Source organism: Nothobranchius furzeri, chromosome 9, assembly GCF_043380555.1.
Source record: "Nothobranchius furzeri strain GRZ-AD chromosome 9, NfurGRZ-RIMD1, whole genome shotgun sequence".
NCBI lineage: Eukaryota > Metazoa > Chordata > Actinopteri > Cyprinodontiformes > Nothobranchiidae > Nothobranchius > Nothobranchius furzeri.
Genome location: NC_091749.1, coordinates 52,565,787 through 52,582,145, shown reverse-complemented (window position 1 = coordinate 52,582,145; position 16,359 = coordinate 52,565,787). Strand labels below are relative to the sequence as shown.

General features: G+C 40.7%; 1 protein-coding gene across 1 annotated transcript; it reads left to right on the top strand.

Moving 5' to 3' along the window:
- Positions 1-4,564: 4,564 nt before the first annotated feature.
- LOC107381848 (troponin T, fast skeletal muscle) lies at positions 4,565-16,359 on the top strand. Its single transcript, XM_070554439.1, has 17 exons — positions 4,565-4,588; positions 4,748-4,837; positions 4,884-5,070; positions 5,249-5,288; positions 5,381-5,388; positions 8,592-8,623; positions 8,679-8,877; positions 11,359-11,376; positions 12,763-12,781; positions 12,860-12,905; positions 14,107-14,223; positions 14,334-14,411; positions 15,011-15,124; positions 15,214-15,323; positions 15,451-15,541; positions 15,737-15,777; positions 16,187-16,359. The coding sequence occupies exons 1-17, from the start codon at positions 4,565-4,567 to the stop codon at positions 16,221-16,223; spliced, it is 1,251 nt and encodes a 416-aa protein (XP_070410540.1). The 3' UTR covers positions 16,224-16,359.

The following is a 16,359-nucleotide window of genomic DNA, read 5'->3' as shown; positions in this document are numbered from 1 at the left end:
CACGTTTTGATGAAGCCAACAGGACCACATCATCTGCAAAAAGTAGAGACCTGATCCTTGGGCCACTAAAACGGATCACCTCACCACCTTTGCTGCGTCTAGAAATCCTGCCCATAAGTTTTATGAATCAGTCAGACAGGGACCTACATCAAGAGGCCTGGTACCCCATACTCCCAGAGTGACAAAACAAACATGCCTAAAAAGCTAAATAACTCAGGGAATAAAGGAAACTTCTTTAGCTCATGTTCACTTATGTCCTTTTCTGACCATTTTTTGAATCTATGTAACAATTATTCCAGAAACATAGCTTCAGCAATTGTTTTTATAATGTATTTTGATTTCTGGAAGTCCTCCAACGGCCCCTTATGTAGTTCTGGGTGACCGACGATGCAGTCATGACCCCACCTTTGGTTAACCCCTGCCAGTGTGATCTGCCTATTGTCTCCCTCGTTTCTCTTGTGGTTATGCTCACCTGTTTTCCATCTGTTGGTCAGCCCAGCTGCCATAACTCAGCTCTCCCACACAGCTTAAATAGCCTTCAGTTGCCCCATCCTACTGTTAGCTCCATCTCACTCCAGCTCCTTTTGTGAAACTGTGTGCTTGGTTTAAAAAAGGAATTTTTTTCCTGGTTAAAAACAAAATGGCTCAACTGTGGCGAAACTGCAACTGTATGATTCATTTGATGTGTGATTCAACAAATACAATTTGTGTATTTGAAACAAGATTTTGAATAGGTGAAGCAGTTGTTTTGTGCCTGTGAAAGATAGTTTTTTTCAGTTTTTTCTCTGTGAATTCAAGTTCCCAGAGTCGAAACACACATGTTTTTGCACCAGATTTTTAGTATCAACTGGGGCAAAACTGTGACTGTAAGATTATTTTGATGTGTGACTCAAAGAATGCATATTTGTCCTCGTACCCAATATTTTGGGTTGCATGCTGCATGGTGGCGCAGATGTTAGCACTGTTGCCTCGCAGCACGAAGGTTGCAGGTTCAAAACCCAGCTGAGGCCTTTCTGTGTGGAATTGCGTGTTCTCCCCATGCATGCGTGGGTTTCCTCCGGGTACTCCGGTTTCCCCCACAGATCACAACATTCCCTATAGGTTATAAATTGTAAGTCGCTTTGGATAAAAGTGTCTGCTAAATAAATAAACATAAACATTTGAATGGGTGCAGCTGTTGTTTTGTACCTGTGAAAGACAGGATTTTTTTGAATTCTTCTCCATGACTTCAAGTTCTCAGGGACAAAACACAAATGTTATTGTGTCAAATGTACCTCCATAAACATAGCTCTACATATTACACAGAATGCAATTCACTGATGACTACAGACATTTATAAAGATGGTTTTTCACCATCTTCTTCTGTTTTTGCAAAGTAAAGGAACATGTTTGATTTTGACCGAATCCAGAAGCCCAAACTGTAGATGATGTGAGTAAGCCTTTAAAAGATACAGAGCAATGGTTGTTACCATAGTTTTCAGGAGACCATTTTTACTTTTGTTCTATTATTATCCATTCTTCCTCTTTGCAGAGTGTCTGACTGATGGACTTACTGGTTGATAAAGCGGTCAGCAGTCATGCACACACACGCGCACACACGCACACACGCACACACGCATACATGCACGCATGCACACACACACACACACACACACACACACACACACACACACACACACACACACACACTTTTCCTCCATTGTTTAGATGCCAGGCTGGTGTGCAATGCCCGCTCTCACCCTTCCATCACTGTAAATTTAGCAACAGAAGCTTCTCAGCTGCTCCTTTCCTAAACCTGAGCCCTCCTCTTCCATCCACAGTATTCCACCTATCTCCTTCTCCAGGGTCACGGATGATCTCCCCCCAGCCTCCCAACCTTTAGCACACACTCAAACCTATGCACACACACTTTACTCTCATCCCACAGCCAATAAGGGCCTGATGAGCTCAAGTATCACTATAACACAGGGACTTATTCTCTGAGCGAAGCCTACAGATTCCTCCAGACCTTCATCTTCATCGCAGGGAGAGCGTCTCTTCTCTGAGGTAAGTCTCCTGATTCCAGACAGCAGCCAGAAAGTCACCTAAAAAAAGATCTCTCAGATTGTTTGCCACGTTATGAGGGAAATACTTTTGCCTAGTTTTTGTGATGAATTTGATCTTGATGTAGTCGGGCTGTAAATTGCTTTTCAGACACATATGGACTTTTAGTGAAGTTAATCTGGGCAGAGCAGAAAGGTCCTCAGTTCTGGTTTCACTGAAATGAGAAGTTTTTTTCCAACAAAATAGAAAAATGTCATTTAGTAATCTTTTGTTTTATTTATTTTTATAAATCGTGTTGTTTTATTTAAAACACTTTTGTTAACAGCAGGAAAAGTGATTTGGATCGTTAATACCCAACAAAAAAAAAGCTGTTAAAGTGACACTCAAGAATAGTGTTGGATGTAAAACGACACTTGCTAAAATGTTCGTTATGACTTTGACGCCTGCGGACAATGTGCTGGTCAAGGCCCAGTATGGGCAGTTCATAAAACCTCTAGTTATCTGAGATCTGATCCTTCAGTCAAGTTTGAAACATATTTCTGTTGTGATTTGGTGGAAAATGCTGGTTTATGTCTATTAAACATGTTGAATCACCTAATACAGAATACTAAATTATCCCTACTGTTGGTTTGGCTACATATTTCACCTGCTTTTTATGGATCATTTATCAGTTTTTCTAAACACGTTTATAGTAAACTGAACCATTTAACCAAATAATTGTATTGTCAAATGCCCATTTCCTTTACTTTTACCTCTCCTTGTAGCTGTCTGTTAATATTTCAGAGTTTCAAGCAACACACTCACATAGCTGTTGAACTGTTAACAAGAGCAACATCTTTAAGACACGGGGCTTTCAGAGTCACCTCCCTCATTAGGATGCTCGTCAGCCTCAGACAGCATCTGTGATCCTCTCCGATGGAGTTACAGTATAAATCCACCCTCCATTAGTTCTGGCTGTTTCCTCAGTCTATCAGTTTCAATACACGTTTTCATTTCAGGAAGACCCTCCAAGTGTCCTGATCAGAACAGTGTTCCCATACTTAAAGAATGAAGTGATCACTCACTAAATATACAGCATGTTGAAGTGTTGGTATTCACTGAGCGAACGCTGCCTGTCAGAGGCGTGACGGCTGTCAGCTGTAGGTTGATCAAAGGGCTTGTTTGTTAGAGATGGATTGTGATTGGCTGCCGGGGTGTACAGGATCCTCCCGCTGGACCAAGCAGAGGGATTAAAGCAGCTATTTGAATACTGTTCCTCAGCTGATGGGTAGAAATACAATCCACATCTAATCCTCCGAGTCCACTGCAGCTGTGCTCACCACCAAGAAAGAAAAAGTCATTCAAAGACACTTCATATATATATACACACACACACACACACACACACACACACACACATAATGCATAATGTGTAAGAAGTACTTAGATCTGAGCCTCAGAGAAAACTCTTTCCTCACATATGAGAGATGGTTTAATTATTTTTATCAGTATTTTAATCTGTTAAAACAACAGATGTGTGGTCATTCCACATTAGTGTTGAAACACTATCACTTTAAATGAAGATGCATATAAACTAGCTGGCCAGTTCATTAGGTCATCTTACCATTTGAATCCCCTTCTGCTTCAGAACTTCTTCGTTTCATTAAGGTGTTCCTCAGATGTTCTGGTCTATATTAACATGACCGCATCACACAGTTTCATCCATGACGTGAATCTCCTGTTCCATCAAAGTTCCTGGACTGGACTTACCGCTCTCAGGATGTGGGCCAAATGTGGAGAACAAATTTCGCACACACGTTAGTGTGTGTGTGAGACAACTGATGGGACTTTAACTTTTAGCTAACATGGTGCTTCATCCTGCTGGAAGTAGCATCAGATGATAGGTCCATGTTATTAAAGGGATGGGCATGGTCAGATACAATACTCAGGTGTTTAAACCAGGCTCAGGTGGTATTAAGCCCCCCACCACCACCACCACCATTAAACCACCATCTGCAGCCTGATGGTTTTATGCAAGGCATGCTTTCAAGTTGGTGACACCAGATTCTGATCCGATCATCAGAATGTCGCAGCTGAACTCGACTCATCAGACCAGGAAAGGCATTCCAGTCTCTTCTGGTCCAGTTCTGGGTGAACTCCGTTTCCTGTTCTAAGCTGACAGTAGAGACACTTGGAGTGGTCTTCTGCTGCTGAAGTCCATCTGCTTCACTGTTCAACAGAGATGCTGTTCTGCAGACGTTGTTAAGGAACCTGTGGTTAACTGAGCTGCTGTTGTCTTTCTATCATCTAGAACCAGCCTGACCATTAACAACATGTTTTCATCCACTCTCTCGCTGCTGGATCATGCTTCCTATTCAAACACTTCTCTGTAACCATGGAGATGGCTGTGGATATAAACCCCAGTTGAGTGGCAGGTTCTGAAATACTCAGACCAACCTGCCAGGCACCATCAGCCATGCCCAAACCCTTCTTTCTTTCTCATTCTAATGTTCAGTTTTAACTTGAGTAAGTCATCTTCACCATGTCTACATGCCTGAAGAAGCTTGTATCCCTCTAGCATGGTCAACTGTGTGCACCTGATGGGTAAAGAGAACTTCATGTGATTTCCTTTAAGGAAATGTAGCTAAATACAGGAAGGTGAAGATCTCTGGTTCATATGAGATGAGTGGTGATTATTTGGTGTTGTGTTTTGATTCCGGATCAGATTCTTACACATCAAGATGAATCTGCAAAGAAGATAAAACTCCCCGACCGGCTAAGTCAACAGTTGTGGACAAGCTGTGAAAACGTTGCAGTGAGGACAGATACAATGCACTGCTTCATCCTTCTGATCCTATAAGCAGCTGCGGTCACATGCCAGAGGCTTTTTGCCTGCTGGCGGGAACAATTTAAAGATTTTGTTCCATGACAACAATACATTTGTTTCTAAGGCAACAAGGAACAAAGAAAACTGTCTTCCTCCAAAGCACGCAGGGATCAAACGTATTAACTTTAAAGAGCACTTCAGAAATGGCACAGATGATGAATGTAAGGTAAAATGTAAACAGTCAGAGATAAAATGCAGCGTATTAATAAATCAGCTTGGAGCATGACGTGTTTAGTATTTTAGCAAGAGGACAGCTGTCCAGGTGTCAGATTCTGAACCTTTTATATCAGAAGTCAGTCCAGCATTATATAAAAGTCACGTGTTGGTCTTTCTCCTCAGGTTCAACGTCTGCTGCCAGCATGTCTGACACTGAGGAAGTGTAAGCTTTACGTGAACATTTATTTACTGCTTTTAATTTGACTTGAATAAACATAAAGATCTGACTAATCTTTTATGTTTTTCATGTTTCAGGTATGAGGGTAAGAGAGAACCACTTTTTATATTTTATATTTAAGAAACAGAGCAACAGAAATGATATTAAAGTCTCTATTTTATGCTTCCATGTTTACAGTTTTGGCTTTTTGCGTTTTTTTTTAAAATAAAATTTCTGCAACTAAATTCAACTTTATAATATTTTCTCATGTAGTAAACTAGTCTCTAAAGATCGTGAGTATTGTGAATTGTATGGCTTTGTTTACTTGTTTGTGTCTTCTCTTTATTTTTTCTTCCTGCAAAACTGAAGAGGAGGAAGGTAAAGCCAGCTGAATCATTTTGACATTGATCACTTTTCTTTATCCACACTAATTAGTCAGCTACCTTTCACTTTTCATGTGAAGTGTTTAACACAGATGTGCTAACACTTGAGAGAGTTTTAGTTAAAGCCAAATGAGCCTGTGGCACCATAATTATCTTTAATCATTTTTAAAGAAATGATAAATGTAGAAAAAGTCGGTTTTATACTGAGACACATGCTTTATTATGGATGAGCTGCTTTAATAACTTCTGTCACTTAAACACTTCTAAATGAAAGGTGACTTTTGTTCTGAGTGAAGTTTTGACTCACATGGTAAAGAAAAAATGTAACTTGAGTTTTTACATTTGTTTTCTTACCATGTGACATGTTTACAATGCCACCTGCTGTTGTCAGTACTGCTGTCCTTGACCTGATTCACACAGCCATATTTTAAACAGTGGATGTGGAAAACTACTGTCGGTGAACTTTATGAAGCTCAAGCCTGAACGGGTCTGGAAGAGATCAACAGAGGTTACTAGAGTCAGACTATCAGAGGTAGCTTGTGGGTCAAAAGTTAAAAAGTTTGGAAGCAGATGATTAAAAGCTTATTTCTGGATTATTCCTCTTATCCGAGGGCACCATCTAGTGGCTGACAAGCATATCACACAAAAAGTATATTTCTCTGTCTGTTTAAGATGGCGACTTCACGTTTCCATTCATAAATGTGCTTCTTTGCTGACAAACGGAGCTAAAACACGTTGTTTTACCAGTTTTATTCTCATGTCATGTTGTGTTCTCAAATATTTGGATTTTAGAGACTTTCTTGTCTGTGAAAAGTTCACCAACTCTGCATCAGCCAAGGTACTTCCTTAAAATTGAAGCAAGTAAGCGGTAGTCTAACGCTATTGGTTAGTTCGATCAGCGCTCAGTTTCCTATTGAACGGAGCTCTGAGGGGCAGGGGGCATGCTTAGCAAAAAAAAAGACATATTGCTTACATTTTATCATAGTGCATGATGAGATAATCACTTTTACGGATTTCTGAAAAAGCATACATCATTTCTGAAAGGGGAAAACTCTGGAAAGCAGCTTTAACCCAGAAAATGTTTTGATACATGAGCCACAATTGTCCAGTTAAAAACTCTTAGGGGCCACAAGCATGTGATTTGTGTTAATAACGAAAATTTACTTATGGTGATTGGTGGTCAGCTCACATGCTTTTATAGATGCATTTAGTATGGTGCGGTATTTTTGAAAATACTACTGCTCAATAATGAATCACAGTATAAAACTGAACATAAAAATGAGGACAAAACTACACTATTCTAGAAATGCCTTTAGGGGCCATACAAACTCATTCTGTGGGCCACAATTGGCCCCCTGGCCACATTTGGAGATGTCTGGTTTAAAAGTGAACCAGCAACATCACTTTTTTTTCTTCTTCTTCCGGCTCTTGGAGAGTTCAGACGCTTTTTTCCTCCTCTCCTCCCTATCTTATCCCAAGGCTCTTTATCTGTCTTTGGGTGTACGGCGCTTCTGCATTTTTTCTGGAAACTGGAAATCATTAAAAATGGACCTGGTCAGTTGGTCTCTCAACGCGACTGACAAAATTTTTTCAACGATGAGAACGGGAGAAGGGGCTCCCGGATGCCTCGCTGGGACAGACCCAGTTGGACACATCATGGACTCCTGGAAACAGTGGAACCTGATCTGCCTCTCTCAACTTTCTGTAGAGGATTCTGAAGACATCTGGAAATTTGTGGTGTTGGTGTCAGGTTTCTTGCTTTTTGGCGTGAGTGGTTACCTGGCTTACTGGAAAATTAATGAGCTGTCGAGGAATATTGACTCAGTCCCGGAGCTCAGGGATGGATTACACCGCGCTGTGAACACACAAACTCATATAATTGCCCAGATGAGTCGTAAGCTTGGAACTTTGGCTGAGATTCAGGCTCTGGCACAGAAGGTGGATTCGATCAAGGAGAAAGTTGATGGATCAGCACGGATTGGGATAGATTAATTACCTTCAACGCAGTCCTTTTCACACTGGGAGAGCCTTGTCAGCAGCACGGCTTCCTCGTTTTGCTTTTTGCTGGACTCGGGAGATCACAAGATCCCTCGAGAGTTCAGGTCACGGTTTGTTTGTGCAATCCGCCATTAACCCATTTGCGCCCAAATGTTTTCAGAGTCGTAATGCATATCATTTTGTCAGTTGAGTCCCTCTGAATCGCGCTATATTTTTTTTTTCAATTATGTACTTTTTGGGGAAGAAAATAGCATTTTTATATTGTTGCCAGTGGTCACACTGCTTGTGTCTCACAGCTTGTCAGTAGGTGAAATGTCACCTAATAATAGAGAAGTAATAATAACACCGTCACAACCAGGGCCTACCCTGGGGCATTATTTTCCCTGGGCGATATTTCCCCTAGGACCTTTTGTTAATAATGCTTATTATTACACTAAGTAACATTAATAAAGGGGCCATTACTATAAAGTGTTACTGGTACTTAACTCTAGGACAACAACAAACTATGTTTATTAAAGCTGTAAAACCTTTTGCTGAATATAAAAATAAACAAAGCAGAAACTATCACTATGTTCAGATTTCGCTTCAGAGGGTCCAAAAAATCTACGAATACATGAGAAACAATCATAAAAACGTAAGGATAGTGGGGGTAGAGAGACTAAGAAAACAAATACACAATTCCTGAAATAGTTACAATTCTGTAAAACAGCCAAAAAGCATCTCCAAAAAACCCAAAGTTTCAGTCTGAAAGATTGATAATAAAACAGGGCATTGTGGTAGCCAGCAGGCTTCGATAATTAAAGAGCTTCATAATCCCTGACAGCCTGTTCTTCCAGTAGTTTCATACATCAACACTTTGATATGGCTCATGTGTGAAAGGTCGGCTGAGTTTTTGTTACCATCTCCTGTTTCTCTTTCTGATCTCCAGCAGTGTCCTTCGCTCATCCATCCGTTTTCTCTGTACATTAAGTAATCTCACGTTTGGTTTCTAATGGCTCTGTCGTGTCTTCATTAACGGCCTTCTCCGACACCATCCACTCTGCAATATGGTGCATGCTGCGTGCCCGTAGCCCAGGAGGAGGTAGTAGAGGTAGAAGTAGCCCCTGAGGCGGAGGCCCAGGTAGAAGCAGAGCCAGAAGTAGACCCTGAACCTGAGCCAGAACCAGAACCTGAACCACAGGAGGTGGTGAAGCCAGTGGTTCGTGAGGAGGAAGGTACGTGGCACGGGCAGGCTGTTTCTTTCTTCTTCTGCAGGAAATCCAGCATCAAACAGGGAGTCGGTCCTGTGTGACAGCATGAGGTCACTGCAAAACTCTTTGTGTTGTTGGTGACGTAGTAACCATATGTATCCATTATATAATTACTTTCAAATAGTGATGAGAAAACTAAATTCATAGGCTCAGAGAGCGGGCAAATATTTTCTCACATCACAGAAATGCACATTAAAAGGATTTCTATGAAAGTAAAATTAAGTCTATTTTTTGGACATTTTATTTTGGTTTTAGTCTAAAACAAAACAATTGTTCTCTAGAAAAATAAAATTACTTAAAATAAGGTAAAATAATCTTCTCTCTCTCTCTCTCTCTCTCTCTCTCTCTCTCTCTCTCTCTCTCTCTCTCTCTCTCTCTCTCTCTCTCTCTCTTAACTAGCAAAATAATCTAGTTTATGTTTGTTTGCTAGTTTTACGAATATCTAGCCAAGCAAATTTTGCTTACCTCATTGGCAGATTTTTTTTAACTCAAAACAAAGAAATTTGGATAATGTCTAAGATTATTTACCTTATTTTAAGTATTTTTTTTCTAGAGAAGAATTTATTTTCTGTTTGAACTAAAAATAAGATAAGTGTCTAAAAATCAGGGGTTTTATTTATTTTTTTACTTTCTTAGAAATCAGTTAATGTGGTTTAATCAGTTTTAAGATTATTTTACATTTTTATTTCCAAAACAGCACTATCCAGATTTTGGCCTAATGGCCTAATTTGAGCAGCACATGGCACAACAGCACATTCATTCATTCATTTATTCAATCATTCATTCATTTAAGCATTTTATTAACTGTGCCTGGATTGTTTGCCAGCTGCTGGGTGCTGTACCGCTCTAAATTTGAAGCCTAGCCTTCCATACAGATGTGCTCATTCTGGCTTCGCTGCTTCTGTTGTCTGGAGGAAACCATGAGGAACATTCATGTGGCTGGATAAGTCATTTATACCAAACTCATTAGGAACGTTGTGAACTTCTAGATGGTTCACATTGTTTATTTTGTTATTTCCAGATTACAACCCGAAACTCAGATTTTAGATTGATGTCATGTTGCCTTTAATAACAACCATCTAGTGGAGGAAATATCTGCTTTGTTTAAATCAGCCCATATCATTCAAATCAGCGCTAGAGAACAAAAGCACATTGTGTCCTGTTTATTTCTCACTGTCTTGTGTGTTGTAAATCTGGGCTGTGCATTTCTATGTTAAAATGGAGAAGAAGAAGGCTACCTGACTTCACATGACAGCTACCCCGTGTCCTCCATGACCGCTGTCTCTTTAATGGCTCCTTTTGGCAAACTCATGTGAGCCATAACAGAAAGGATGATGGGTATTTTCATGTCATGTAAAGCCAGTTCGTCTCCTCCTTTTGGTCCACGTTTAGCAGTTATCTGTGTGAAGATGAAGCATGATGTTGATCACAAAGCATTTCCGTTGGGGTGTTGTGATGCAAATCATTCATTCTCAAGATTCAGTTTCGTGTAATTCAGGCAAACATCTCGTTCAGGTGCATTCAGGGTCTGTGTTTGGAGTCACGGCAGAAGTCCCAGGCTTATGTTTTTTGAACTAATGCTTCGTGGCGTTGCTTCAAAAAGGAATATCAGCTTTGATTCTTCAGCAAAGGGTTTTGTCGTCTCAGTTGACGGAGGGTTAATCTGCATTAACTAGGCTGAAGGCCTCCAAACAATCAGAAGAACATTTTATTCAGCTAAGTTTCAGGAGGGCTTGTCTCATTTGGTGAAATAACTGCCTTGTCGTCTTACACTGGCCATGGGTGAGGATCGGAATGAAAATTCCCTGGTAAATTCTGAACTTTCTTTTCTGGCAGACCAACTGAAATTACTCCATTTGAGGTAGAACCTCTTCCCAACCTGGAGTTTTCAACCCACCTTTTTCGACGATAGCCACAGCCTTCACTTGGGAGGCGCTGATCTTCATCGTTGAGGACAGCATTATGATCACGAACCACATCGTCTTTTGTGTCAAACCACTTGTTACGAAGGAGAAAAACTCCTAAAACATGCAGAATAGTGGCCCTGAAGGGTCAGGGTTGGATACAGAAACCCATGACATTTTTCTGCACACCTACCCCTACATCAACAAGACAATATGAGCATTTAGGAGCCCAGCACCCAGCTACGTCACAGTATTGAGTTTTCAAAAAATCTCTGCAGAAATGATAGTCTTGCTAAGTTAATAACTGTTATACAGTCAGAGTCATTGACCTTTCCACTCGGAATCTTCAGTAGCATAAAAGAAGATGCTGGATCAATGCATGCCATGACATGGGACTTGTGCAGTGACATCCAAAAAGAACACCCCAGACGAGCAAATGTGCTTTTTAGGCTGTGCATTATAAAAGGAGAGGTGCAGGCTGCTCAGTCCGATCACTAATGATCTCTGTTCTGCTCTTGCTTTGGACGCTTGCTGCATGCAGAGGCGTATGAAGAGGAAGGTATGTGGTTTTGAATTCTCTGTTCTTCTGATTCGACCTTTTATAATTCCCTGATAAATGTTCCAGTTTTTTTTTTTAACTTTTCATACTTTATGGCTCATTTGTGTCACCCACCTTCAAGAGAAAAGAAGCCTACTCAGTTGGCTTTTATCTCTGGGTCAGTTGACCAAGGTGGCACGAAGAAAATGAGTAAAGGATTCACAAATGGCGAGTCAGACTAAAGGGCCCTGCTGCTCATCACTGCTTCTTCTCTCTCTTGCATGAATGTGTCCTGCCAGTGGAAGACGGAGATCAAGATGGTAGTTTGTATTTCATGTTGAGTCGCTGTTGCTTGGCCTGCTGTTTCCTCCCTCGTTTTGTCCTTTTCCTTTATTCTGAAAGGGTCCCTTAAAATCAACTGAAACCTAATCACACACCTCCCTACTGTAGTTGTGTGTTTCATCACCATAAAAACAAAACTATTAACAGCAGATGTAAATACTCCCACTGTAGAAAGTGTTTTTACTGATAGTTTTATGTAACAATCTGAAGGATCTGATAGCTGGCTCTCGTGGTATTGGTTTGATTTACTCACTAATTGAAAATAAATTAACAAAGACAATAAATAGAAAAGTTTGGTAACATTAATTAGAAACTTTCCTTTAAGAAAATGCATGGTACTGCCTCACTTAGATGAGTGTTTGGTATTTTCATAGTTTATAACTTGTATACGGGGCCAATTAGATTTGTTTTACATTCGCTAAAAGACTCGTAAAAATGTACTTGGCTCTAATAAACTGGAATTATTTTTTAAAAGGCAAGAAAAAAAAACTTTTGCCATTTTTTCATTGATTTTAGTGGTTAATTTTGTCTTTGCCAAAATAACAAAGCAAGTCAGCTCATTATGTTGTTAGAGATGTTTCAGTGTCCATATTGTGAGTCTGGCTGTCAAATTAGCAAATCGATTAATAAATATAATTTCCTAAAGGCAACAAATTGTAATTTACTTTTTTTTTATCTAAAGCGTTAAATATGCTGTCTGGTTTTCCTAAAGACAGTAATTCATCATTTTTACTGTCTAGTTCTAACTTTATAACACCTGAGTTAATTAGCTAATTCTAGCTTCTTTACAAGAACAAGTGAAAAACAAATACACATCACAAAAACTTTCAAATATTAATATTTACATTTTTTTTATTCAAGTGTGTTTTTATCCTCCTGATCTCCAACAGGTGTTGCTGTGTGTTTAGGTTTTAGCTTTAAATCAGAGGCTAAAACAAGTCTCCGATGTTGGAAATTAAAACTCATATTACTACTGCAGGTGTAACCAGCATCCCAACAGCTTTCATCCAGTTTTTCTGTCCAACATTTTAATTTTCTCTCTTTTTCTTGTTTAACACAAACCAGAAGAGAAGCCAAAGTTCAAGTGAGTAATACTGCTCATTTTTTTATAAGCTGCTATTACTGACTTTTATTTATTTACCTTTATTTTTGTTTCCAACAGACCAAGCGCTCCCAAGATCCCAGATGGAGAAAAGGTGGACTTTGATGTAAGTTCAGTGAGAATGTTAGAATCTGCAAGGGGCTCGGAGTAGACCCGTTGCTCCTCCACATCGAGAGGAGCCAGTTGAGGTGGCTCGGATATCTGGTCAGGATGCCTCCTGGACGCCTTCCTAGTGAGGTTTTCTGGGCACGTCCAACCAGGAAAAGTCTAAAGGAAGACCCAGGACATGCTGGAGGAACTATGTCTCTCGTCTGGCCAGGGAACACCTTGGGATTCCCTAGAGGAGCTGGTCCAAGTGGCTGGGGAGAGGAAAGTCTGGGTTTCCCTGCTTAAGCTACTGCCCCGTGACCCGACACTTGATAAGCAGCTGAAAATGAATGGATGGATTATTCACATTATTCCACATGCTCCATTTTTTCTGTTTAAAATATTATTTCCAAATTAAGGTTTTTTTTTTACTTTTTTGTATGTTTTAAAGGTGTTACAACATTAATTCTGCATTCATGGCTCTTACTCATCCATTATCTAAATGCTGGGATGAACAAAAAAAACACGACACAATAAATCTTTACGTCACAAATTATGCAGCAATAGGTTTTTTGCTACATCATCTCCATCCATCCATTCATCCATTTCCGGCCGCTTATCCAGGGTCAGGTCACGGGGTGGTAGCTTAAGTAGGGAAGCCCAGACTTTCCTCTCCCCAGACACTTGGGCCAGTTCCTCCGGGGTTCCCTGGTCAGTTCAGAAACAGTATGTCCCTCCAGCGTGTCCAGGGTCTTCCTGTAGGTCTCCCCCTGGTTGGACATGCCTGGAAACCCTTACCAGGGAGACGTCCAGGAGGCGTCCTGACCAGATGTCCGAGCCACCCCAAAGAGACTCGTCTGGATGTGGTAGAGCAGCAGAAGCCCTCCCAGACAGAGCATCTCACCCTATCTCTAAGGGAGAGCCTAGACATGCTGTGGAGAAACCTCATTTCAGCCACTTGTCTCTGTGATCTTTCTTTTGGTCACTACCACTAGCTGATTTATAACTGATCCATCTAAACACACTAGATGTTGAGTCTACTTGTAGTTCTAGTTCTAACTAAACCAGCGTTAGTTGAGTAACCTAATAACAGAGGCTGACATAACTTCTCTTAGTTCTTACTTCCTTCAGTCATGGGTTTGGAACACAACAACAGCTTCTCTTCTATTCTCTGTAACCGGTTCTTTCTAATGCAGACGGTCTGTGTTTGCCTGTGACAGGACATCCAGAAGAAACGTCAGAACAAGGATCTGGTTGAGCTTCAGTCACTAATCGATGCTCACTTTGAGTGTAGGAAGAAGGAGGAAGAGGAACTCATCTGTCTCAAAGAAAGAATTGTGAGATTGTATCTAAATGAGACACGAAAAGCTTGTTTTTAAACAAGAACATTAATCAACTGATTGGTTTGACTGTTAGTGTTGCAGCTCGGTGTTATTTGTGCTTTCAGGAAAAGCGTCGTGCAGAGCGAGCTGAGCAGCAGAGGATTCGTGCTGAGAGGGATAAGGAGCGCCAGGCCAGGCGTGAGGTACTGTTGTTTAATGGGTTCCATTTTCATCCGCTTATCGGGGATCAGGTCTCAGGGTCAGCCGCCTAAGCAGTGAGGCCCTGACTTCACTCTCCCCAGCCACTTGGGCCAGCTTCTCCAGGGGAGTCCCAAGGCATTCCACGGCCAGCGTGTCCTGGGTCTTCCCTTGGGTCTCCTTAATTGGAAGTGCAAAACCTCACCACGGAGGCGTCCAAGAGGCATCCTGACCAGATGCCCGAGCGACCTCAACTGCATCCTCTTGATGTGGAGGAGCAGCGGGTCTACTCTGAGCCCCTCCCTGATGACCGAGCTTCTCACCCTATATTTATGAGAGAACACAGACACCCCACAGAGAAAATTCATTTAGATCGTTTGAATCCACGAATAAATTCTTTCGGTCACTACCCAAAGCTCGTGACCATCTATGGTCAAAGGTTTATTCACAGGAGGTTAAAGGGCATTTCTTCGCTGGCATCTGCTGGTACCTCAGTCTTGACATGGTTCAATTATGTTTACTTAAGCTACAAAATATATAAATAACAACAACTGTCACATTTTCTGAAGATATAAAACTGAGCTGGCTGTCTTGTTGTTGATAGGCTGAGCGAATGAGAAAAGAGGAAGCAGAGACTCAGAGGAAATATGATGATGATGCCAAGAAGAAGATTGCGCTCACCAACATGGGTTCAGGGTTCACCAGCCACCTGCAGAGGGTATGTTGTGCTTTGTTTATTTTTTTTCAACCCCATTAAAATGTTAATGTGTAAAAAAAAAGTTGGTTTTAATAATTCATATTTTCTAGATTGACCAGAAGAGGGGCAAGAAGCAGACTGAAAGAGAAAAGAAGAAGAAGGTTTTGGCTGAGAGATGCCAACCCCTGAGCGTTGATAGTCTCACAGACGACCAATTGAGGTATGAAACAGGAAGTGTGTCATTGGTGCGGGACACTGAGCTCAAATCCTCCCAACAGATGTGGAATAATGTGTCAACTCAGCTGTTTTGAGTTTGTTTTTTATCTTGGTTTTGATTATTTTCTAAGGGAAAAGGCAAAGGAGCTGTGGGAGCTGATGCACAACCTGGAGGCAATTAAATACGACCACTGTGAGAAGCTGAAGAGACAGAGATATGAGGTGAGAGAGGAGGCAAAACCATCTGTAAATGTCTCATTTCAGCATTTTAAAAAAGCGACAAATGAAAAGGAAAACTCCATAATTCCTGCAGGTTTAAAAGATGCAATCAAGTCCTGTCCCTTTTGGGTTCCTCTTTCATGCCATCATCGATTAGGATTATTTACTTGAATGAGCTGAAGTTACTGTTTCTTACAGGTCATCTCCCTCAGAAACCGTATCGATGAGCTGCAGAAACAGTAAGTTATAAAAGGGAAAACAGATAAAACCACCATAAATACCTTTAACAATAACATTTTGTGGAAAATTACCAGGACGTAATCTGTGTCTTCTACATGTAGTTTATGGAAAAACTTGTTTATTGAATGTTTAAATGAAAATTAAAAATATGTAACACTTCATATAGATTTACTTGATCAGATCTTTGGTTGATATATGCCAGATTTGTTAAATAAAATTTAATATCATTTGTATGTTTAATTGTTGGTTACCCATTAAAAATTAGTTTCCCTCTTTGTAATTGCCACAGAAAGTCTTTAGAGGGCGCTGCCCGCATACAAGGACCAAGTCTCATTTGTTCTGTAGATGTTGTCCAAACTGAGTCCTGTGTTCAGCTCTGAGGTTGTTTCTGCTCTTTTCACCCTGTAGCAGCAAGAAGGGAGCCGCCTCTCGCCGCAGGAAGTGAACAACGAGGGAGTCAGAGGGTGCCGGAGGATCAACCGTGGCTCAGACTCTGAGGCAACAACTGGATGTCTTAGTTCTTGTATTTTCACTGGTTTTAGGAGAACAATAGTGTCAATAAAGAAAGTTTGAAACAAAAA